This window comes from Pongo pygmaeus, chromosome 6 (assembly GCF_028885625.2).
Source record: "Pongo pygmaeus isolate AG05252 chromosome 6, NHGRI_mPonPyg2-v2.0_pri, whole genome shotgun sequence".
NCBI lineage: Eukaryota > Metazoa > Chordata > Mammalia > Primates > Hominidae > Pongo > Pongo pygmaeus.
In genome coordinates, this window is record NC_072379.2 from 20,472,646 (window position 1) to 20,495,449 (window position 22,804).

The 22,804-nt window shown below is 44.0% G+C and overlaps 2 protein-coding genes across 10 annotated transcripts in view; one reads left to right on the plus strand and one right to left on the minus strand.

Moving 5' to 3' along the window:
• Window positions 1-10,944, minus strand: part of LOC129040477 (S-adenosyl-L-methionine-dependent tRNA 4-demethylwyosine synthase TYW1) — a 268,106-nt gene extending 257,162 nt beyond the window's left edge. For 5 of the 9 annotated variants that reach the window (XR_010127063.1, XM_063668310.1, XM_063668313.1 and 2 more), the window contains exons 1-4: window positions 10,707-10,867; window positions 9,494-9,624; window positions 8,733-8,870; window positions 4,763-4,807 (exon numbers count right to left, since the gene is read on the minus strand). Coding sequence is in view for 7 of the 9 variants with exons in the window: in XM_063668310.1 (XP_063524380.1) it covers window positions 4,763-4,807; window positions 8,733-8,870; window positions 9,494-9,624; window positions 10,707-10,710 (318 nt within the window). In the remaining 2 variants the exon portion in view is untranslated. Of the gene's footprint in view, window positions 1-4,762; window positions 4,808-8,732; window positions 8,871-9,493; window positions 9,625-10,706 lie in introns of all 9 variants that reach the window. The other 4 variants (XM_063668309.1, XR_010127062.1, XM_054495067.2 and 1 more) reach the window with 4 other exon arrangements.
• Window positions 10,945-11,934: 990 nt separating this feature from the next.
• SBDS (SBDS ribosome maturation factor) lies at window positions 11,935-20,063 on the plus strand. Its single transcript, XM_054495071.2, has 5 exons — window positions 11,935-12,396; window positions 13,347-13,476; window positions 14,238-14,438; window positions 16,433-16,597; window positions 19,263-20,063. Exons 1-5 carry the CDS (start codon window positions 12,269-12,271, stop codon window positions 19,389-19,391), a joined length of 753 nt encoding a protein of 250 aa, XP_054351046.1. The 5' UTR covers window positions 11,935-12,268; the 3' UTR covers window positions 19,392-20,063.
• The last annotated feature ends 2,741 nt before the right edge of the window (window positions 20,064-22,804 follow it).

Below are 22,804 nucleotides of genomic sequence, written 5' to 3' on the forward strand. Positions count from 1 at the left end.
ATCTAATTGATAGAATTTAAAGCCCCAGATAATCAGATCCTTTAAGGGCCAGGCACAGTGGCTCACACCTATAATCCCAGCACGCTGGGAGGCTGAGGTTGGAGGACTGTTTAAGACTCTCCTGGGCAACATGGCGAGACCCCGTCTCTACAAAAAAATTTAAAAATGGCCAGGCACAGTGGCTCACGCCTGTAATCCCAGCACTTTGGGAGGCCAAGGCAGGCGAATCACCTGAGGTCGAGAGTTCGAGACCGGCCTGACCAACATGGAGAAACCCCGTCTCTGCTAAAAATACAAAAATTAGCCGGGCGTGGTGGCACATGCCTGTAATCCCAGCTACTTTGGAGGCTGAGGCAGGAGAATCGCTTGAACCCGGGAGGCGGAGGTTTCAGTGAGCTGAGATCGCACCATTGCACTCCAGCCTGGGCAACAAGAGCGAAACTGCAACTAAAAAAAAAAAAAAAAAAAAATTTAAAAACTTAGCTGGGCATGTTGGTTCACACCTGTATTCCTACCTACTCAGGAGACTGAGGCAGGAGGATTGCATGAGCCCAAAAGTTCAAAGCTGCAGTGAGCCACAACTGCACCACTGCACTCCAGCCTGAGTGACAGAGCGAGATCTTGTCTCTAAAAAAATAAAAATAAAAAATAAGTAGGAAAGGATAAGTTTATTGGGAAGTAAAATTAAAACAAAAAAAAATTAGATCCCTGAGGGAGTAAAGTGAGTGTAGATAAAGGCACAGTCTCTAGGACTGTGGCCTGAGACACTCCTGTCTTTAGAGGTCAAGAAGACGAAACCAGCAAATGACAGTAAGGAAAATGAGCCTCAGCACAGCAGAAAAAGAACCAAGAGGACAGGAAACTGCAAGTTACATGAAGAAAATATTTCAACTAGAAAGGGGTGGTCATACAGCTAAAAGGCCAGCCAAGTAAGACAAAGACTGAGGCAGCCATAAAAAATGATGAGTTCATGTCCTTCGTAGGGACATGGATGAAATTGGAAATCATCATTCTCAGTAAACTATCGCAAGGACAAAAAACCAAACACCACATGTTCTCACTCATAGGTGGGAATTGAACAATGAGAACACATGGACACAGGAAGGGGAGCATCACACTCTGGGGACTGTTGTGGGGTGGGGGGAGGGGGGAGGGATAGCATTAGGAGATATACCTAATGCTAAATGACGAGTTAATGGGTGCAGCACACCAGCATGGCACATGTATACATATGTAACTAACCTGCACATTGTGCACATGTACCCTAAAACTTAAAGTATAATAATAATAAAAAAAAAAAGACAAAGACTGAGAATCAATTAGCAACGCAGAACTCAGTGGGGCATGTATGGGAATGCAAGTCTCACTGGCGTGGTTCCAGAAATACAGGAGTAGAGAACTTGGTGATAACAAGCACAGACAACACATTGAAAAAGTTTTACTATAAAATAAAGTACAAGGCTGGGTGCGGTGGCTCACACCTGTAATCCCAGGACTTTGGGAGACCAAGGCAGGCGGATCACCTGAGGTCAGGAGTTCAAGACCAGCCTGATCAACATGTAGAAACCTCGTCTCTACTAAAAATACAAAAAATTAGCTGGGCACGGTGGCACATGCCTGTAATCCCAGCTAATCAGGAGGCTGAGGCAGGAGAATCGCTTGTAACTGAGAGGCTGAGGTTGCGGTGAGCCAAGATCACACCATTGCACTTCAGCCTGGCAACAAGAGTGAAACTCCGTCTCAAAATAATAATAATAATATACAAAATTGCAGTGGTAGAGGGGAGTGTGGGGCCAAAAAATAACATGGCATGCCCTGACCCAGGGAGCACAAAGCATTCCTTAAGAAATTACAATTAGAGAAAACTATATCCTCAGCCTGGGAAGCATGGCGAGACCCCATTTCTACAAAAAAAAATGTTTAAAAAGTAGCCAGGCATGGTGGCATACACCTGTAATCCCAGCTACTAGGGAGGCTGAGGTGGGAGGATCACTTGAGCCCAGGAGGTCAAGGCCACAGGTCAAGGCTGTTCACAAAATAAGAAGAACTACACACCAGCTACCCCATCATTCTGTCCTAGCTATGAACAGAAAACACAGATCGGGGCGGGCGCAGGGGCTCACACCTGTAATCTCAACACTTATGGAGGCCGAGGAGCATGGATCACTTGAGGTCAGGAGTTTGAGACCATCCTGACTAACATGGTGAAACCCCATCTTTACTAAAATTACAAAATAAGCCAGGCATGGTGGCGAGCGCCTGTAATCCCAGCTACTTCGGAGGCTGAGGCAGGAGAATAACCTGAACCCAGGAGGCAGAGGTTGCAATGACCCAAGATTGTGCCACTGCACTCCAGCCTGGGCAAGAAGAGCAAAATTTTGTCTCAAAGACAAAAAAAAAAGAAAGAAAAGAAAATCACATATTGCCAAGAACATGAGGAGAAGCAGCAGCAGGTAAGAGAAACAGCAGCAGCAAAAAAACTTAGAAAGCAAATATATCAGGAAGAGAAAAAGAATTCAAGTAGCAACATTCTTAAATTTGGACAAGAAACCATAAAAACTGAACAAAAAGCAAAAGTATTTTTGCAATAAAAAATATAATAGCTGGCCAGGCACGGTGGCTCACGCCTGTAATCCCAGCACTTTGGGAGGCCAAGGAGGGTGGATCATGAGGTCAAGAGATCGAGACCATCCTGGCTAACACGGTGAAACCCCGTCTCTACTGAAAATACAAAAAATTAGCCGGACGTGGTGGCAGGCACCTGTAGTCCCAGCGACTCTGGAGGCTGAGGCAGGAGAATGGCATGAGCCCGGGAGGCAGAGCTTGCAGTGAGCCGAGATCATGCCACTGCCCTCCAGCCTGGGCGACAGAGCGAGACTCCATCTCAAAAAAAAAAACTTTATAATAGCTGAGGAGGCCAGGCGCAGTCGCTCACGCCTGTAATCCCAGCACTTTGGGAGGCCGAGGTGAGTGGATCACACAGTCAGGAGTTCGAGACCAGCCTGGCCAATATGGTGAAACCCCATCTCTACTAAAAATACAAAAATTGGCCGGGCCTGGTGGTGGGCGCCTATAGTCTCAACTACTCAGGAGGCTGAGGCAGGAGAATCGCTTGAACCGGGCAGGCGGAGGTTGCAGCGCACAGAGATCGCACCACTGTACTCCAGCCTGGGCGACAGAGCAAGATTCCGTCTCAAAAAAATATATATATATATATAAAATAGCTGAAATAAAACATTTAAAAGAAGGTTTAGAATGGAAATCTGAGGCTGGGTGCGGTGGCTCACGCCTGTAATCCCAGCACTTTCGGAGGTCGAGGCGAGCGGATCACGAGGTCAGGAGATCGAGACCATCCTGGCTAACACAGTGAAACCCCATCTCCACTAAAAGTACAAAAAAAATAGCTGGGCATGGTGGAAGGCACCTGTAGTCCCAGCTACTCAGGAGGCTGAGGCAGAAGAATGGCGTGAACCCAGGAGGCAGAGGTTGCAGTGAGCCGAGATCGTGCCACTGCACTCCAGCCTGGGCGACAGAGTGAGACTCCATCTCAAATAAAAAAAAAAAAAAAAATGGAAATCTGAGAACCCAGGATAAAAACATAAAGTTATGGCCAGGCACAGTGGCTCATGCCTGTAATCACAGCACTTTCGGAGACTGAGGCGGGCAGATGACCTGAGGTCAGGAGCTCGAGACCAGCCTGGCCAACATGAAACCCCCACTCTACTAAAAACACAAAAAATTAGCCAGGAGTGGTGGTGGGTGCCTGTAATTCCAGCTACTTGGGAGGCTGAGGCAGGAGAATCACTTGAACCCAGGAGACGGAAGTCGCAGTGAACTGAGATCGCGCCACTGCATTCCAGCCTGGGCAACAGAGTGAGAAACTCCGTCTCAAAAAAACAGAAAAAAGAAAAATAGGTTTAGAATGAAAATCTGAGAACCTAGGATAAAAGATAAAGTTACAGCCAGGCATAGTGGCTCATGCCTGTAATCACAGCACTTTGGGAGGCTGAGGCAGGCAGATCACTTGAGCCCAGGAATTACAAACAGGCCTGAGAGGCAGATCACCTGAGGTCAAGAGTTCGAGATCAGCCTGACTAACATGGTGAAACCCTGTCTCTACTAAAAATACAAAAATTAGCCAGGCATGGTGGCTCATGCCAGTAATCCCAGCTACTCGGGAGGCTGAGGCAGGAGAATTGCTTGAACCTGGGAGGCGGAGGTTGCAGTGAGCTGAGATCGTGCCATTGCACTCCAGCCTGAGTGACAGAGTGAGACTCCAACTCAAAAAAAAAAAAAAAAAATTTAAGAAACAGGCCTGGGAAACATGTCGAGACCTCATTTCTACAAAAATTAAAAAAAAAAAAAATTTAGCCGGGCGCGATGGCTCACACCTGTAATCCCAGCACTTTGGGAGGCCGAGGCAGGCAAATTACAAGGTCAGGAGATCAAGACCATCCTGGCTAACACAGTGAAACCCCGTCTCTACTAAAAATACAAAAATTAGCCGGGTGTGTTTGCGGGTGCCTGTAGTCCCAGCTACTCGGGAGGCTGAGGCAGGAGAATGGCGTGAATCTGAGAAGCGGAGCTTGCAGTGAGCCAAGATCGCGCCACTGCACTCTAGCCTGGGCGACAGAGCCAGACTCCGTCTCACACACACAAAAAAAAATTAGTGGGGCATCATGGCATACACTTGTAGTCCCATATACTCAGGAGGCTGAAGTAAGAGGATCACTTGAGCCCAGGAGGTTGAGACTGTACTCACCATGATTACGCCACTGCACTCCAGCCTGGGTGACAGAGTAAGACCCTGTCTCAAAAAAAAAAAAAAGAAGAAGAAGAAGAAAAAGAAAAAGTTACAAAAATTTAAGAGAAAAGATCTGAGACACAGAAGACCATCCAAAAGGTAGAACATCCCACAGGAATCCCAGAAAAAAAGAAATGAAATGGGAAAAAAAATTCATCCAAGAAATATTAACAGAACTAATGCACACAAATCGTCAAAATGCATACAAATCGTCAAAACAAAAAAATTCAAGTATCCAGAACAATAGCTGAAAAAGATCCAAACAGTCACCTTTCCATAAAATTTCCAGAAATCAAGGACAAAGAAATGATCTGAAAATCTTCCAGAAACAAAATAATCAAGTCATCTACAAATTCGCCTTCTCATTAGCAATACTAACCTGCTGGAAGACAATGAAGCTACGCCTTCTGAGGCAAAAGTTTTTAATAGTCTTCTATACACGACCAAATACGAATCAATCAAATCCAACAGCAGAATGAAGAAATATTGAGATGGGCTGGGCACAGTGGCTCACACCTGTAATCCTATCCTGTAATCCTAGCCCAATATTAAGATGGGCTGGGCATGGTGGTTCATGCCTGTAATCCTAGACAGAAGGATCGCTTGAGGCCAGGAGTCAAGACCAGCCTGGGCAAGCAACATAAGGAGACCCCATCTCTACAAAAAAAATTTTTTTAATTAGCCCAGCATGGTGGCACAAGCCCATATTCCCATCTACCCAGGAGGGTGAGGCAGGAGAATCACTGAAGCCCAAGAGGTCGAGGCTGCAGTGAACTAAAATCATGCCACTGCACTCCAGCTTGGGTGACAGAGCAAGACCCTATCTCTTTTTTTCTTCTTTCCTTTTTTTTTTTTTTGTTTGAGACAGGTTCTCACTCTGCCGCCCAGGCTGGAATGCAGTGGTGCAATCTAGGCTCACTGCAACCTCCACCTCCCAGATTCAAGCAATTCTACTGCCTCAGCCTCCCAAGTAGCTGGAATTACAGGCGTGCACCACCACGCCCAGCTAATTTTTTGTATTTTTAGTAGAAATGGGGTTTTGCTTTGTTGCCAAGGCTGGTCTCGAACTCCTGGCCTCAAGTGGTCTGCCCACCTCGGCCTCCCAAAGTGCTGAGATTACAGGCGTGAGCCACCACACTGGGCCAAGACCTTGTCTCTTAAAAAATAAAAATAAAGGCCGGGCGCGGTGGCTCACGCCTGTAATCCCAACACTTTGGGAGGCCAAGGCGGGCAGATCACGAAGTCAGGAGTTCGAGACCAGTCTGACCACCATGGTGAAACCCCATCTCTACTAAAAATACAAAAACTAGCTGGGCGTAGTGGTGGGCGCCTATAGTCCCAGCTACTCAGGAGGCTGAGGCAGAAGAATCGCTTGAACCCGGGAAGCAGAGGTTGCAGTGAGCCGAGATCACGCCACTGCACTCCAGCCTGGCGACAGAGCGAGACTCCATCTCAAAAAAATAAATAAATAAATAATAAATAAATAAAATAAATAAAAATAAATTCAGATGGCGCAGCTTTAACATGGAAGATGGCTATCTACCCCAAAATCAACTATGACATGGATAGCAACATTAAGCCACTGAGACTTGAAGGCTGTTTGTATAAACTAATTAATACAAAGAGTCAATAACTTTTGTGTAATGTTGATAAATCTAGAAACACAGCATAAGCATCAGAGGAACTACAAATAGAAAGAGTTAAAAGGTTTCTGGAGAGTACGTTTCATTATGAACTTTCTGTACACCTGGATTTGTTACCATCTGCAAGTATTCATTTGATCTTTTTGATCATTTTTTTAAAAAAGGTAAAAACATGCATAAAGAGGCTCTGAATAAGGTTTTTTATGAGTAACATTAAAACGACTTTGCTTTGGCTGCTCAGACACCTTTTTGCTTTTTTTCAGGTTTCCCACCTCCATTGCTTAAGGTTTAACTTAACAAGTGACCTTCGACTGTAAAATGAAGCAAAGTATCTGCGCTCAAGTAGTGAAAACCTAAGAAGTACTATTCTGCACAACTGCCACAAGAGGGCAGTAGAACCCTCTGAAGTAGTCCACAAAAATAACAGACCTTGATTTTTCCTCTAATTTATTTTCATGCTAGCCTTCCTTAAAATCTTTTCCTAGAAAGCACTAACTAGCTGTAACCTGGCTAGGCCTGGTGGCTCATGCCTATAATCTCAGCACTTTGAGGGCCAAGGTGGGTGAATATCTTGAAGCCAGGAATTCAAGACCAGCCTGGACAAGATTGCAAGATCTTGTCTCTACAAAAAAAATAAATAAATTTTTTGGCTGGGAGCGGTGCTTCACACCTGTAATCCCAGCACTTTAGGAGGCTGAGGTGGGTGGCTCATCTGAGGTCAGGAGTTCGAGAGCAGCCTGGCCAATATGGTGAAACCTCGTCTCTACTAAAAATACAAAAATTAACCAGGTGTGATGGCAGGCACCTGTCAATCCCAGCTACCAGCGAGGCTGAGGCAGAAGAATTGCTCGAACCCAGGAGGCAGAGGTTGTGGTGAGCCGAGATCACACCACTGCACTCCAGGCTGGGGGACAGAGTGAGACACCATCTCAAAAATAAAATAAAAATTTTTGTAAATAGCTGTGACCTTGTAACACAGAAACAGGTAGCATCTAGATATAATTAGAGAATGGGGCTGGGCACGGTAGCTCACGACTGTAATCCCAACACTTTAGGAGGCCGAGGTGGGCAGATTGCTTGAGCCCAAGAGTTTAAGACCAGCCTGGGCAACATGGCAAAACCCCACCTCTACAAAAAATACAAAAATTAGCCAGGTATGGTGGCATGCACCTATAGTCCCAGATACTCAGGAGGCTGAGGTGGGAGGATGCCTTGAGCCCGAGAGGCAGAGGTTGCAGTGAGCGAAGACGGCACAACTGCACTCCAGCCTGGGCAACAGAGCGAGACCCTGTCTCCAAAAAAAAAAAAAGAAAAAAGGAGAAATCAAAGTACATACCAGATAATCTCACTAAATCCTCACAGTGACCCTGAGATAACCATATTATTACCATCTGCAATTTACCATTTCACAGATAAGCAACTGAAGCTTAGATGGCACCACAGCCAGACACTGTTCCCCGCCAAAAAAGAGAGAGAATAGGAACCATTTTTCAACTAGATATCGGCTGTATCTACTTTAGTGTCTACCTTTAACACTTTCAGCACTATTAGAAATCAAAACAAGTTTCATTACATAGATGTGTGACGTGAGGCCAGGTGCAGTGGCTCACGCCTGTAATCCCAGCACTTTGGGAGGCCAAGGCAGGTGGATCACCTGAGCCCAGGAGTTTGAGAGCAGCCTAGCCAACATGGCGAAACCCCCATCTCTACTAAAAATACAGAAATTAGCCAGGCGTGGTAGCAGGCACCTATAATCCCAGCTACTCAGGAAGCTGAGGCAGGAGAATCGCTTGAGGTGGAGGTGGAGGTTGCAGTGAGCCGAGATCATGCCACTGCACTCCAGCCTGGGTGACAGAGTGAGATGTCTCAAAAAACAAAATAAAAAATAAACATAGATGTGTGATGTGAAAGTCAGGCCCATATTGGAACTATTGGTGCCATCCTTTTTTCCCTATTCCCTACTTCCATACCCATGGGCATCGATAATAGACTCACAACTTTGTCTAGCCTGCTGAGACAGAAGCAAGCTTCAGAACAAAGGCCCCCTCAAGACAGTGACCACCAGACACCACCAATCAGCTCTAACTGGGCACAGGAGATGAAACCCGCCTACCATTGCCGAAAGGAAAATATTTGAGGGGAAAAGGCTGGGAGAAAGAATAAAGAAGGTTAGATGACCAATTCAGTTCACTGCAAAAGGACAGTTCACTGCTAAAGTTCACTGCTAAAGGGATTTTCTTAAAATGTCAGGAAACCAAAGGAAAAGCATCATATAAAGTTCTTACCTTTGCTGTTCCAGTCTGAGAACCATAAAAAATCTTCACTCCAGAGACAAAGATGTCTTTCTCTTGAAGGGAGACATAACCATTTGTCATCAAATCCTGAGCTGCTTTTGGAACAGATTTTTCCTGTAAGTTCCTGCCCTTGAAGACAAATAATTACACAAAATCCATCAAGTCTAAATCATTTCCCAACTTCAGCAGGGATGAAAATTAGCACAGATACTGACACACTTTATTTTTCTCTTAATCTGACACACTGTATTTTTCTCTTAATCTTTCTGGTTGTATTCCTCAAATATTAGCTCCTTGGTATAATAAGTTCCTTTAATAGGCAGGACCCACATTTTTAAGGCTCATGATTTCCATTCCCTCCAAGAAAAAACTTTACATACTTTTATCTTATAAGGTATTTTAGTAGAATAATAGTAGGAACTTATTTTCTGATCCTTAATTAATGGAAAGGAAAGAGAGGACTACTGACCCTTAAAGGTATAAAACAAATTTGTTTTTCATATAAAAGGTTCACTTTTCATTACGAAAATCTTCCTGTATCTTAAAAATCAGACACAGCTATCAAAGAAAAAGTAAATAACTTAATCCAAGATAACTTAGTCTCCAAAAACTTAGAAGAAATTTATTTTAGGCATTTCATTAAAATGTCTAAAGACCAAACACAAAAGTAATTAAAGGTTCCTTTTAGTGTTTAAATCCTCTATAAAATCTGATGCCTAAATACTCTATTAAAAAAAAATAACTCCACTTACCTGTGTCTTGATGACAATCTGGACACAAATCCAAAGGCTAATGCTAACAGCAAAGCCCAAATAAATGTAAAACCTGTTTATCCATAATGATATTAAAGGTGAGGAGAGGTCCCATGTATCCATAGAAGGATCTAAATTTAAAATGACACACACAGATAATTTCATTTAAAGCTACATATACAAAGATATCCATCCCGATTTTAAGAAGAAAATAAAACCAACCTTACATTCAACAACCCAGGTAAGAAATCTAATTTAAAAATCAACTGTTGGCCGGGCGCGGTGGCTCATGCCTGTAATACCAGCACTTTGGGTGGCTGAGGCGGGCAGATCACCTGAGGTCAGGAGTTCGAGACAAGCCTGGCCAACATGGTGAAACCCCGCCTCTACTAAAAATACAAAAATTAGCCGGGCGTGGTGGCACGAGCCTGTAATCCCAGCTACTCGGGAGGCTGAGGCAGGAGAACTGCTTGAACCTGGGAGGCACAGGTTGCAGTGAGCCAAGATCGCGCCACCGCACTCCAGCCTGGGCGACAGAGCAAGTCTCCATCTCGGGGGGAAAAAAATCAACTGTAATAAAAATAACACACTATGTAGTAACGTAATAAAATTATCATACTGTTAACACTAACTCAAAGAAAAAACAATATAAAATTGTATCTTCACTTCGAAATGAGCATTTAGAAGCAACAGAAGGGAACATAAAGTAAAAATACTTCATGTGAAATTAAGTTAATTTTGTTTTGTTGTGCTTGCTCCATAAAAAAAGCTTAAGTAGTAAAAGTACTCTTTTTACTAATCGTACTTTCAAAGACTCACAGTTAAACTTGTAAAAGATTCTCAAGTAACTGACCTTACGACTCATTTTTTTTTTTAAGAGAGATATGCAGGGACCTGGCTTCAAACGTTCAACCTGGGAGCAATTTCAAAAGTCGAAGCCTGAAATTCAGGCTTTACAGGTGCAAAAGTCCCAACACACGTGGGTAAAGTGGGAGGAGTAGTTTTCTGTCTAACCCCGTAGCCTCAAAAGGCAAAAGTCCGGTCGAAAGTAAGGATCAGTCCTCCTTGCTCTCAGCGGCGGCTATCCGGTGCTGTCAAGTGCAACAGTCTCCGAAGGAAGGGGACCGAGGACGCCACTCCGCCAGGAGAGGGTCTCAGTAAAACGTTTACCTCCCCTGTCGCCCCAGGGTCCTTGCCCGCCGGGTGCCCTTACCCATCCTCCTCAGAGCCGACAGGAGACTAGGATCTCAGACCTCGATAGCCCGATGGTTAGCATTGGTACGGCGAGACGCACCGAGCTACCACGCCGCGTTAGTGGCGTACAAAGTGCCTGCAGAGGTGTGGGCAGCCATGACACTGGCAGACCGGTCCTGATTGGTTCAGAGGACGAAGAGGTGGGCCCAGAGGAAAGCCCAGAGCTCTGGGAAAGGAAGCCGGTGCCCGGTGCGCTCTCGGCCCTGCTCCGATTGGCTCAGAGGGGAAAGGGGGCGTGTCAAGAAATAAGCACCGCCCAGAGTTCCGGGCGATGAAGCCGGAGCGCTTCCGCCTCCGTTTGGATTGGCTCAGACTGGGAAAAGGCGGGTCGAGAGAGAAATGATTGGCATGGGAAAATTAAAAGAGAAAAGGAGTGGGGAGCGGGGGAAATGCTAAGTAGGCCGTTTGGATCTTAATTGGAATAAACCGACTGTAGAAAGGCATTATTTTTGGGAAACCCGAGGATGGACTCGCTATTAGATGATATTAAGGAATTGTAGTTGATCTCGTCGCGTGTATCTGTTAAGGACTATAGGCTGAAGTATTTAATGCTGAAACCATATGATGGTTTCTTTAAAATACCCCCAACCGGCCGGGCGCTGTGACTCAAACCTGTAATCCCAGCACTTTGGGAAGCCGAAGCGGGAGGATCGCTTGAGCCCAGGAGTTCGAGACCAGCCTAAGCAATATAGTGAGACCTCGTCTGTACATTTTTTTAAAATTATTTATTTAATTAAATTAGCTTGGCGTGGCCGCTCACACCTGTAGTACCAGCTACTTGGGAAGCTAACGCTGGAAGATCGCTCGAGCCCAGGAAGTCGAAGCTGCAGTGGGGCCATGACCCTGCCACTGCACTCCAGCCTGGGTGACAGAGTGAGACTGACTTTTAAAAAAAAGTGTAAATAAAAAAGCAACAAAAAAAATGAAAAAAGAGGAATAAAACAAGGATGGCAAAATGTTGATAGCGGGGTGATGGGTACATGGAAGGTTCATTACACTTTTTTGTCTACATTTTATATTAAAATATTTCTATTATAATAAGGTGAATAAATAAAAATATTTATTATAAAATAATTCTATTATTAAAAATATTTCTATTATAAAGTGGGTCTGGCCCTTGAATTCCGCGGAACGAGGTGGTGCCAACGCTGTGTTTCAACCCGGTCACTAAACATCCGCGAGGATCCTGTCAGAGCTCTCAGCTCATTGGCGAAAGTAAATTACGCCAAGGAAAAGCACCTCCCTTTTTGGGCGTGGAAAGATGGCGTAAAAAGCCACAATGCGCAGGCGTCGTCGCTCACTTTTCCCCTCCCGGCTTCTGCCGCACCTGACGCCTGCGCAGTAAGGCTGGCAGACGCACTGTGGCGGCTGCCTGAAGCTAGTGAGTCGCGGCGCCGCGCACTTGCGATTGGGTCAGTGCCGCGCGCCGCTCGGTCGTTACCGCGAGGCACTGGTGGCCTTTAGGCTGGGCGGTGCGGGTCAGCCCTGGTTCGCCGGCTCCTAGGTCTTTGAACAGCCGTGATGTCGATCTTCACCCCCACCAACCAGATCCGCCTAACCAATGTGGCCGTGGTACGGATGAAGCGCGCCGGGAAGCGCTTCGAAATCGCCTGCTACAAAAACAAGGTCGTCGGCTGGCGGAGCGGCGTGTGAGTAGCCCCCTCCCTCGGGTCTGGGCCTGGGCCTGAGCCGTCACCTCCGAGGCGGCCTGTCTCTGCCCAAGTCGAGTGAATGGGCCAGGCTGGGGTGTTGGCCGGGGAGGAAATGGAACATTCCTGCTGTAAGCATGAGACGTCACTGTCCGAGCTTGGCGCCTAAGCCAAGGGTTTCTTCTTTATTTGGTTGGTTCGGATTGGGTTGTTGGTTTGGGGTTTTGTTTTGTTGGTGTCATAAAAGCTGCAGCCAAGAAATCTCATAATTGTGGTCCTTTTCCTAGAATAATGATGGCTGAGAACCTAGTCTTCCGAGTTGTGGGTACATCTGGTGTCATAGATCTCAGTAGCCCTAGCAGTTTAAAGTGCGTAGTGTCTTCACTGCTGCCATCTAGGGACTGGCATTCCGTGGCAGCAGCTGTCTGCACCCCACCCCGCCCTGCCCCACCCCACCCTTGTGTTTCTTACGTCCTCCCATGACATTTTTCTCCAGTGAGCAAATGGTAAGGCAAATACGGTTCTGAGTTTTGAAAATGTTCCCTCAGGCCAATGCGGGCAGATCACTTCAGGCCAGGAGTTCGAGGCCAGCCTGCAACATGAAACCCCATCTCTACTAAAAATACAAAATTAGCCGAGTGTGGTGGCGCATGCCTGTAATCCCAGCTACTCAGGAGGCTGAGGCAGGAGAATTACTTGAACCCGGGAGGCGGAGGTTGCAGGGAGCCGAGATCGTGCCATTGCACTCCAGCCTGGGCAAAAACAGTGAAATTCCATCTAGGGGCGGGGGTGGGGGGGTAAGAAAAAGAAAACTGCCCTCGACACTAAAGGTCATCAAGGGGATTTGTTGTGTCTTGCCGTTCATGTTGTTGCCATCTCGTATTTAACTGTAAATGCATGTCCAAGTTTCAAGTATATTCACATAGGACTTTCTCTCCTGCCCTCACAAGGGAAAAAGACCTTGATGAAGTTCTGCAGACCCACTCAGTGTTTGTAAATGTTTCTAAAGGTCAGGTTGCCAAGAAGGAAGATCTCATCAGTGCGTTTGGAACAGATGACCAAACTGAAATCTGTAAGCAGGTGGGTAACAGCTGCAGCATAGCTATTTATAACGTATTTGTAGATATATTAAACATTAAAGGCTATTTTTCTGGAGGAAAGACTAACCAAGCAATAATGTGAACTGCACAGTGTCACTTCTAATAATAAAGAACTTGGTGGTTTTGTTTGTTTTTTGGTTTTTTTTGGCCAAAACCTCCTGAAATCAGATTTTCTACTAAATTACCTCATTTTTCTATAAATTACCTCATTTATAGAATGTGGTATACCTGAAAACTGAATTTGTTTTCAAGTATTTCATCTTTCAGACCCTTTTTTTTTGGGGAGGACAGAGTCTTGCTCTGTTGCCCAGGCTGGAGTGCACTGCACTTAACTGCACTCAGCTCACTGCAACCTCTGCCTCCTGGGTTCAAGCGATTCTCTTGCCTCAGCTTCCAGGGTAGCTGGGATTACAGGTGCCCACCACCCTGCCCGTCTAATTTTTGGATTTTTAGTAGAGATGGGGTTTCACCATGTTGGCCAGGTTGGTCTCAAACTCCTGACCTCGGGTGATATGCCCGCCTTAGCCACCCAAAGTGCTGGGATTACAGATGTGAGCCACTGCGCCCAGCCAAAAGATTCTTGCATCTTTTGGGCAAAGCTCAAACCATTACTTACATATTAATAGCTGGAGAGGATGAAATTTAATTTTCTCTCCAGTTACTCATTTTTTATGGTTAGTTAATAAATAGTGTGTGATAGAGAAAGATAGTGATTTCTTAAATGTGTTGGCATTTTTTTAGATTTTGACTAAAGGAGAAGTTCAAGTATCAGATAAAGAAAGACACACACAACTGGAGCAGATGTTTAGAGACATTGCAACTATTGTGGCAGACAAATGTGTGAATCCTGAAACAAAGAGGCCATACACCGTGATCCTTATTGAGAGAGCCATGAAGGACATCCACTATTCGGTGAAAACCAACAAGAGTACAAAACAGCAGGTGAGTGGTTTCTCATGTCATCAAAATATAGCCATGGAAATCAGTTTTCTCTGAAGAAATCATTAAAATAATGGGTCTGGGGCCACGCACAATGGTTCATGCCCGTAATCCTAGCACTTTGGGAGCCAAGATGGGAGGATTGCTTGAGGCCTGGAAACAGCCTGGGAAACATAGGGACGCCCATCTCTAAATTTTTTTTTTTAATTTTTTTATTTTTTTGAGACAGAGTCGCACTCTGTTGCCCAGGCTGGAGTGCAGTGGCACGATCTCGGCTCACTACAATCTCCACCTCCCGCGTTCAAGCAAGTCTCCTGCCTCAGCCTCCCGAGTAGCTGAGATTATAGGCACGCGCCATCATACTCAGCTAATTTTGTATTTTTAGTAGAGTTGAGGTTTCACCATGTTGGCCAGCCTAGTCTTGAACTCCTGACCTCAGGTGATCCATCCGCCTTGGCCTCCCAAAGTGCTGGGATTACAGGCGTCAGCTACCGTACCCTACCTCTAATTTTTTTAATATAAAAAATTAAATTAAAAAAATGGGTCTGCATGGAAGCAAGTGGGTAGAAGATTTGTGGAAGAGATGGAGGAAAAGGACAGAGTTGTAAAGATAGGTAATTTTTTTTTCCAAGTAAACACAAATATGTGTATAGGACTTTCTTCTTCCTATCCAAATCAAACTTTTAAAGACAAAACTTGAGTTTTTAAAGGGTCATTTTAACACCTCTTTTTGAATTTTTTAACTTATATATAATTCACATACCATAAATTTCACACTCATAAAGTGTGTACACTTTAAGTGGTATATTAACAAAGTTTGGGAACCTTCCCTGCTACCTGGTTGAGAACATTTTCATCACCACAAAAAGAAAGTCAGTGTCCATTAGTAGCCATCCCCCATTTTCCCCCCGCAGGCCCCTCCCAACCACTAATCTCCTCTCGTTATGGACTTGTCAATTCTGGACATTTCATATAAATGGAATCATACAATATATGGCCTTTTCATGGTTCATACATGTTGTAACCTGCATCAGCATGTCATTTCTTTATGCCGGAATAATAGCCCACTGTACGGAAAAAAACACATTTTGTTCATTCATTTATCAGTTGATAGACATTGGGTTGCTTTCACTTTTGAGCTATGATGAGCAATGCTGCTATAAAATTTCTTGTATGTCTTTGTGTAGACATATGTTTTCATTTCTGTATACCTGGGGACTACCAAACCTATTTCTAAAACAGCTGCACCATTTTACATTACCACCATCAGTGTTTAAGAGTTCAGTTTCTCCACATTCTCAGTAATACTTGTCATTGTCTGCCTTTTTGATGATGGCCATCCTAGTGGTATCTTGTCGTGGTTTTGATTTGCATTTCCTTAATAATGATTTGAGCATATTTCCATGTGCTTATTGGTGCCTCGTCTGTTTTCTTTTGAGAAATCTCTGTTCAGGTTCTTTGCTCTGCCTTTTTTTTTTTTTTTTTTTTTTTTTTTTTTTGAGATGGAGTCTCACTCTGTCGCCCAGGGTAGAGTGCAGCGGCGCGATCTCGGCTCATTGCAAACTCTGCCTCCCGGATTCAAGCAATTCTCCTGCCTCAGCCTCTTGAGTAGCTGGGATTACAGGCGTGCGCTACCACACCCAGCTGATTTTTCTTTTTTTGTATTTTTAGTAGAGACGGAGTTTCACCATGTTGGCCAGGCTGGTCTCCAACTCCTGACCTTGTGATGCACCCGCCTCGGCCTCCCAAAGTGCCGGGATTACAGGAGTGAGCCACCACACCTGGCCTTCACTTTCTTCATAGTTTTTTGAAACACAAAAGCTTTTCTTCTTGATAAGTCCAATTTTTCTATTTTTTTTTTTAACGGTCACTTATGTTCTTAATGTTATACCTAAGAAACCATTACCTAATCCAATTACATGGAAACTACTTTGTTTTTGAAAATCTTATGAAATAATATAGTAGAAGAAATTGCATTCTCGATTTTGTCTTGGTAGGCTTTGGAAGTGATAAAGCAGTTAAAAGAGAAAATGAAGATAGAACGTGCTCACATGAGGCTTCGGTTCATCCTTCCAGTGAATGAAGGCAAGAAGCTGAAAGAAAAGCTCAAGCCACTGATCAAGGTCATAGAAAGTGAAGATTATGGCCAACAGTTAGAAATCGTAAGAGTCAAATATTTTCTTTGCTTCATGTTACCTAAATATTGTATTCTCTAGTAATAAATTTGTAGCAAACATTTAGACGTTGTAAACAGTCAGATATTTTCTTTTCTTTTTTTTTTTTTTTTTTTTTTTTGAGATGGAGTCTCGCTCTGTCGCCCAGGCTGGAGTGCAGTGGCGCGATCTCGGCTCACTGCAAGCTTGGCCTCCTGGGTTCACGCCATTCTCCTGCCTCAGCCTCCCGTGTAGCTGGGACTACAGGCACTTACCACCAAGCCTGGCTAATTTTTCGTATTTTTTAGTAGAGACGGGGTTTCACCGTGTTAGCCAGGATGGTCTTGATCTCCTGACCTCATGATCCACCTGCCTCGGCCTCCCAAAGTGCAGGGATTACAGGCGTGAGCCACCGCGACCAGCCAGATATTTTCTTAAGACTAAAGGTCGGTCAGCCTTGTTTACCACAAATCCTTTTATTTTTTTCCCAGCATTTATTTTTGTCATATATTATGCATAGTGTTTTAGATACATGATTTTAGCAAATTTAGCAACTATTTAAAATAAGCCACTTAAAAATTGCTATTTTAGTGGAAGATTGATAATTCCAATTACCTTAAAAATTTTGCAAAAATTAGTACAAAGCACACTATGGAAATTTACATTGAGTTTTCAGAGATAGCTCAATTGCGTGCTTTACTGCAGTGCTGATCATAATCCTAAAAGACAATCCCAAATGCCACAATCCCAATGTTGAAATCATAAAAAAATCAAAATTTCTAAAGTCCAAAGCCTGAACTTCTAATATCTTGAAAATCACAGTTCCAAAAGATTGAATCCTAGCTGGGCACGGTGGCTCACACCTGTAATCCCAGCACTTTGGGAGGCTGAGGCAGGTGGATCACCTGAGGTCGGGAGTTTGAGACCAGCCTGACCAACATGGAGAAACCCAGTCTCTACTAAAAATACAAAATAGTCAGGCATGGTGGCACATGGCTGTAATCCCAGCTACTTGGGAGGCTGAGGCAGGAGAATCACTTGAATCTGGGAGGCAGAGGTTGCGGTGAGCCAAGATTGCACCATTGCACTCCAGCCTGGGCAACAAGAGCGAAACTCCATCTCAAAAAAAAAAAAAATTTTTGAATCCTGAATGATGAAATTCTGAAAGCTGAATTCTGGCGAAAGGATTAGCACTCTTTGAGTTGTAGCAGGAGAGTCGCGTCTGGTTAATTGCATCATGTTAGGAAAAGCTAGGACCTTGTTATTGTCTTATTTGAAAATTAAAAATGGTTTAAAGAGATGTGTCTGGGTGCCAAGTTGATAAACTATGGAATTGTGGATGTAATTTTAGGTGTCAACTTGACTGGAAAGGAATCCCTAGAAGCCTGATAAAGCATTATTTGGAGTATGTCTGTGAGGGTGTTTCCAGAGGATATTAAGTGTGTGAACCTGATGACACTAAACACAGAACATTTTAAAGAAGCAGCAAAACCATTATGTCCTTATGACCTCACCCCACAGCTTCAAACACAGTGTAAATTCAGCTGTCTACAAATTCATGTTTTCAAGGCTTTGCAGCTTATTTATTTATTTATTTATTTATTTTTTTTTTTTTTTTGAGACAGAGTGAGTTTCACTCTTGTTGCCCAGGCTAGAGTGCAATGGCGTGATCTCAGCTCACTGCAACCTCTGCCTCCTGGGTTCAAGCGATTCTCCTGCCTCAGCCTCCCGAGTACCTGGGATTACAGGCATGTGCCACTTCGCCCAGCTAATTTTGTATTTTTAGTAGAGACGGGGTCTCTCCATGTTGGTCAGGCTGGTCTCAAACTCCCGACCTCAGGTGATCCACCCGCCTCGGCCTCCCAAAGTGCTGGGATTACAGGCTTGAGCCACCGCGCCTGGTCTGCAGCTTCTTTTTAAAAGTAAATGAGCTGTAGAGAAGTGTATGAGTATGTGAGTATCCACTGTAGATGTGAACTAACCCATCTGACAATACTTGAAGTTCTGAAATCTTTGCAAAACTGTACACATGGGGCCGGGCACAGTGGCTCGTGCCTGTAATCCCAGCACTTTGGGAGGCCGAGGCGAGCAGATAACATGGTGAAACCTTGTCTCTACTAAAAATACGAAAAATAAGCCAGGTGTGGTGGTGGGTGCCTGTAATCCCAGTTTCTTGGGAGGCTGAGGCAGGAGAATCACTTGAACCTGAGGGGCGGAGGCTGCAGTGAGCTGAGATCACACCACTGCACTCTATCTCAAAAAAAATAAAAAAAAATAAACATACACATGGTGTCTAAATAAGTCTTCACATTGCTTTTTCTCCCTCATACATGGAGGTGACTTTATTGAGCTATAAAATGTAAGCTAAATTTTAGTATGAAAAGAATCAGAGTTTTCTAGTTTGTCCCTTCCATTTACAGCTGAAGAATCAGAGTAAGTGTTTAAACATAGGGATTAATGCCTTGTCACAGGTGGCTACATGGATACTGGAGGGCAGAGGCTGAACTGGAACCCAGTGTGCTGCCCTACCCATTGTCTTATCTATTGCACCATAGAACTGTGGTATTACTAGAGATCTGGAAAGCATTGTGCTTGCCTCAAAGGAAGTTAAAGCTGAGTTTATTCTGTGTGTTGCTCATCCTCGTATGGTAAACTGCTACGTTAAATGTTTCAGGTATGTCTGATTGACCCGGGCTGCTTCCGAGAAATTGATGAGCTAATAAAAAAGGAAACCAAAGGCAAAGGTTCTTTGGAAGTACTCAATTTGAAAGATGTGGAAGAAGGAGATGAGAAGTTTGAATGACACCCATCAGTCTCTTCACCTCTAAAACACTAAAGTGTTTTCGTTTCCGACGGCACTGTTTCATGTCTGTGGTCTGCCAAATACTTGCTCAAACTATTTGACATTTTCTCTCTTTGTGTTAACAGTGGACACTGCAAGGCTTTCCTACATAAGTATAATAATGGGGGAATGATTTGGTTTTAATTATAAACTGGGGTCTAAATCCTAAAGCAAAATTGAAACTCCAAGATGCAAAGTCGAGAGTGGCATTTTGCTACTCTGTCTCATGCCTTGATAGCTTTCCAAAATGAAAGTTACTTGAGGCAGCTCTTGTGGGTGAAAAGTTATTTGTACAGTAGAGTAAGATTATTAGGGTTATGTCTATATGACAAAAGGGGGGTCTTTCCTAAAAAAGAAAACATGTTGCTTCATTTCTATTTAATGGAACTTGTGTTCTGAGGGTCATTATGGTATCGTAATGTAAAGCTTGGATGATGTTCCTGATTATCTGAGAAACAGATATAGAAAAATTGTGCCGGACTTAAATAATTTTCATTGAACATGCTGCCATAACTTAGATTATTCTTGGTTAAAAAATAAAAGTCACTGATTTCTAATTCTTAAAGTTTATAATATATATTAATATAGCTAAAATTGTATGTAATCAATAAAACCACTCTTATTTTTATTAAACTATGGCTTGTGTTTCTAGACAACTTCCTAACTCCCTTTCTTTTCTCTGTCTGTGTCTGTGGTAGGGTTAGGGAGTTGTTAGGAGAACTAAATAAGTCAATATGAAGAGTGCGTAGAATAGGGCCTGTACTTGTAAACACCTGAAAAATTTTTGCTAACACTTGGGATGTAACTGAAGTATTATTTTAGTATTTAAACATGTAAATGGACAAGGTGCAAGCTTTTAAAAATCTACTTCAAGGCCAGGGAGGTGAGTCACACCTGTAATCCCAGCACTTTGGGAGGCTGAGGCAGGCGGATCACCTGAGGTCAGGAGTTCGAGACCAGCCTAGGCAACACAGTGAAACCCTGTCTCTACTAAAAATACAAAAATTAGCCAGGCATGGTGACGCGTGCCTGTAGTCCCAGCTACTCGGGAGGCTGAAGCAGGAGAATCGCTTGAACCCAGGAGGCAGAGGTTGCAGTGAGCTGAGAACGTGCCGCTGCACTCCAGCCTGGGTGACATAGTGAAATTCTGTCTCCAAAAAAAAAAAAAAAAAATCTGTTTCAAAAGAGATGATACATTCTAGAATATAAATTAAATTCACTCAAAATAAATATACAGATGTATTTCTGGACAGCAGTTTTTATTTTAACTGAAAACAGGCTTCTTGACTTGAAAACGTACTGATTGGTTTATAAGCACACAGAACTCCCTGCTAATACAAGCTCTCAGAAATGTCCCTTTAGTTTAAAATAACTACAATTGAGATTGTAAAGTCAAAATTTTATCTTACAGTGTTAACAAAATATATTGTTGTTTGGTAACATGGTAATGAGCCCTTTTTCTGTTAATGCTAAAGCTAGGCTGCTGTTTTGATACAGCTATTTGTTCAATACATCAATAGCTCTATCTTAGTAAGAAAATGTAAACATTTAATAAAACATTTCCTTAAGATTTTCTGGGGCCAGGCGCAGTGGCTCACACTGGTAATCCCAGCACTTTGGGAGGCCAAGGCAGGTGAATCACTTGAGTTGGGGAGTTCGAGACCATCCTGGGCAACACGGTGAAACCCCATCTCTACCAAAAATACAAACAATTAGGCACGGTAGTGTGCCCCTATGGTCCCAACTACTTGGGAGGCTGAGGCAGGAGGACCACTTGAGCCCGGGAGGCAGAGGTTGCAGTGAGCTAAAATCACCCCACTGCACTCCAGCCTGGGCAACAGAGCCAGACCCCATCTCTAAACAAAGATTTTCTGATTCTGAATATTCATTTTTTTCTAAAAAGCTGGAACTTCAAGAAATGTCAAATGTAGATCACATCTGAGTCATCATCTAAACTTATTTTTTTAATTTTATACTAATTTCATTATCAAAGAACTTAACATTTTTGTTTCATGATCATCTTCCCGGTACCACAGCCATAATGGATTATTTTAAGGATCGATTTATTTGACTTTTTCAGTGCAAGCTGATGGTGTGTGCATTTGGTCACAATGACATTTCAGACTTAGGCCTCTTCTTTTACCACAGTTCTTTTCTCTGAAGCTTCCCTTGTACCCCATACCAAGTATTTGCTCCAGTTGCTGGAAACCAGTACTCTACTTAAATTCCTTCATAGGTCTGGATTTATTCAAACTTGTATTGTATTAGAGCTGCTTAATTATCTGCCTTCAGGCTAGACTGTGAGCTCCTTAAGGGCAAGGGAGTTAGCAATGTGTGTGTATATCCCACCATGCTTTGGACCTAGTAGATGTGGAGTAAATATCTGAAATAATAAACATGTGGGCCAGGCACAGTGGCTCACGCCTGTAATCCCAGCACTTTGGGAGGCCCAGGTAGGCAGATCACCTGAGGTCAGGAGTTCAAGACCAGCCTGGCCAAAATGACAAAACCTAGTCTCTATTAAAAATACAAAAATTAGCTGGGCGTGGTGGCTCACGCCTGTAATACCAAGACTTTGGGAGGCCAAGGCAGGCAGATCACCAGGTCAAGAGATCGAGACCATCCTGGCCAACATGCTGAAACTGTGTCTCTACTAAAAATACAAAAATTAGCTGGGCATGGTGGCGCATGCCTGTAGTCCCAGCTACTCGGGAGGCTGAGGCAGGAGAATCACTTGAACCCAGGAGGCGGAGGTTGCAGTGAGCCACTGCACTCCAGCCTGGGCGACAGAGCGAGACGCCGACTCAAAAAAAAAAAAGCCTGGCGTGGTGGCGGCTGCCTGTAATCCCAGCTGCTCAAGAGGCTGAGGCTGGAGAATCTCTTGAACCCAGGAGGCAGAGGTTGCAGTGAGCCTAGATTCTGCCACTACACTCCAGCCTGGGTGACAAGAGCAAAACTCCATCTCAAAAAAAAAATTATATTTTATATCAGTTACAGAACTAAATGTAAACATAAAACTATCAGTTACTGGCTTACGCCTGTAATCTCAACACTTGGGGAGGCCAAGGCGGCCGGATCACGATGTCAGGAGATGGAGACCATCCTGGCTAACACGGTGAAATCCCGTCTCTGCTAAAAATGCAAAAAATTAGCTGGGAGTGGTGGCATGTGTCCGTAGTCCCAGCTACTCGGGAGGCTGAGGCAGGAGAATCACTTGACCCTGGGAGATGGAGATTGCAGTGAGCCGAGATCACACCACTGCACTCCAGCCTGGGCGACAGAGCGAGACTCCATCTCAAAAAACAAACAAACAACCAACAACAACAAAAAACTGTGTTAGTAGAAAATATAAGGAAATATTTAACCTAAGGGTT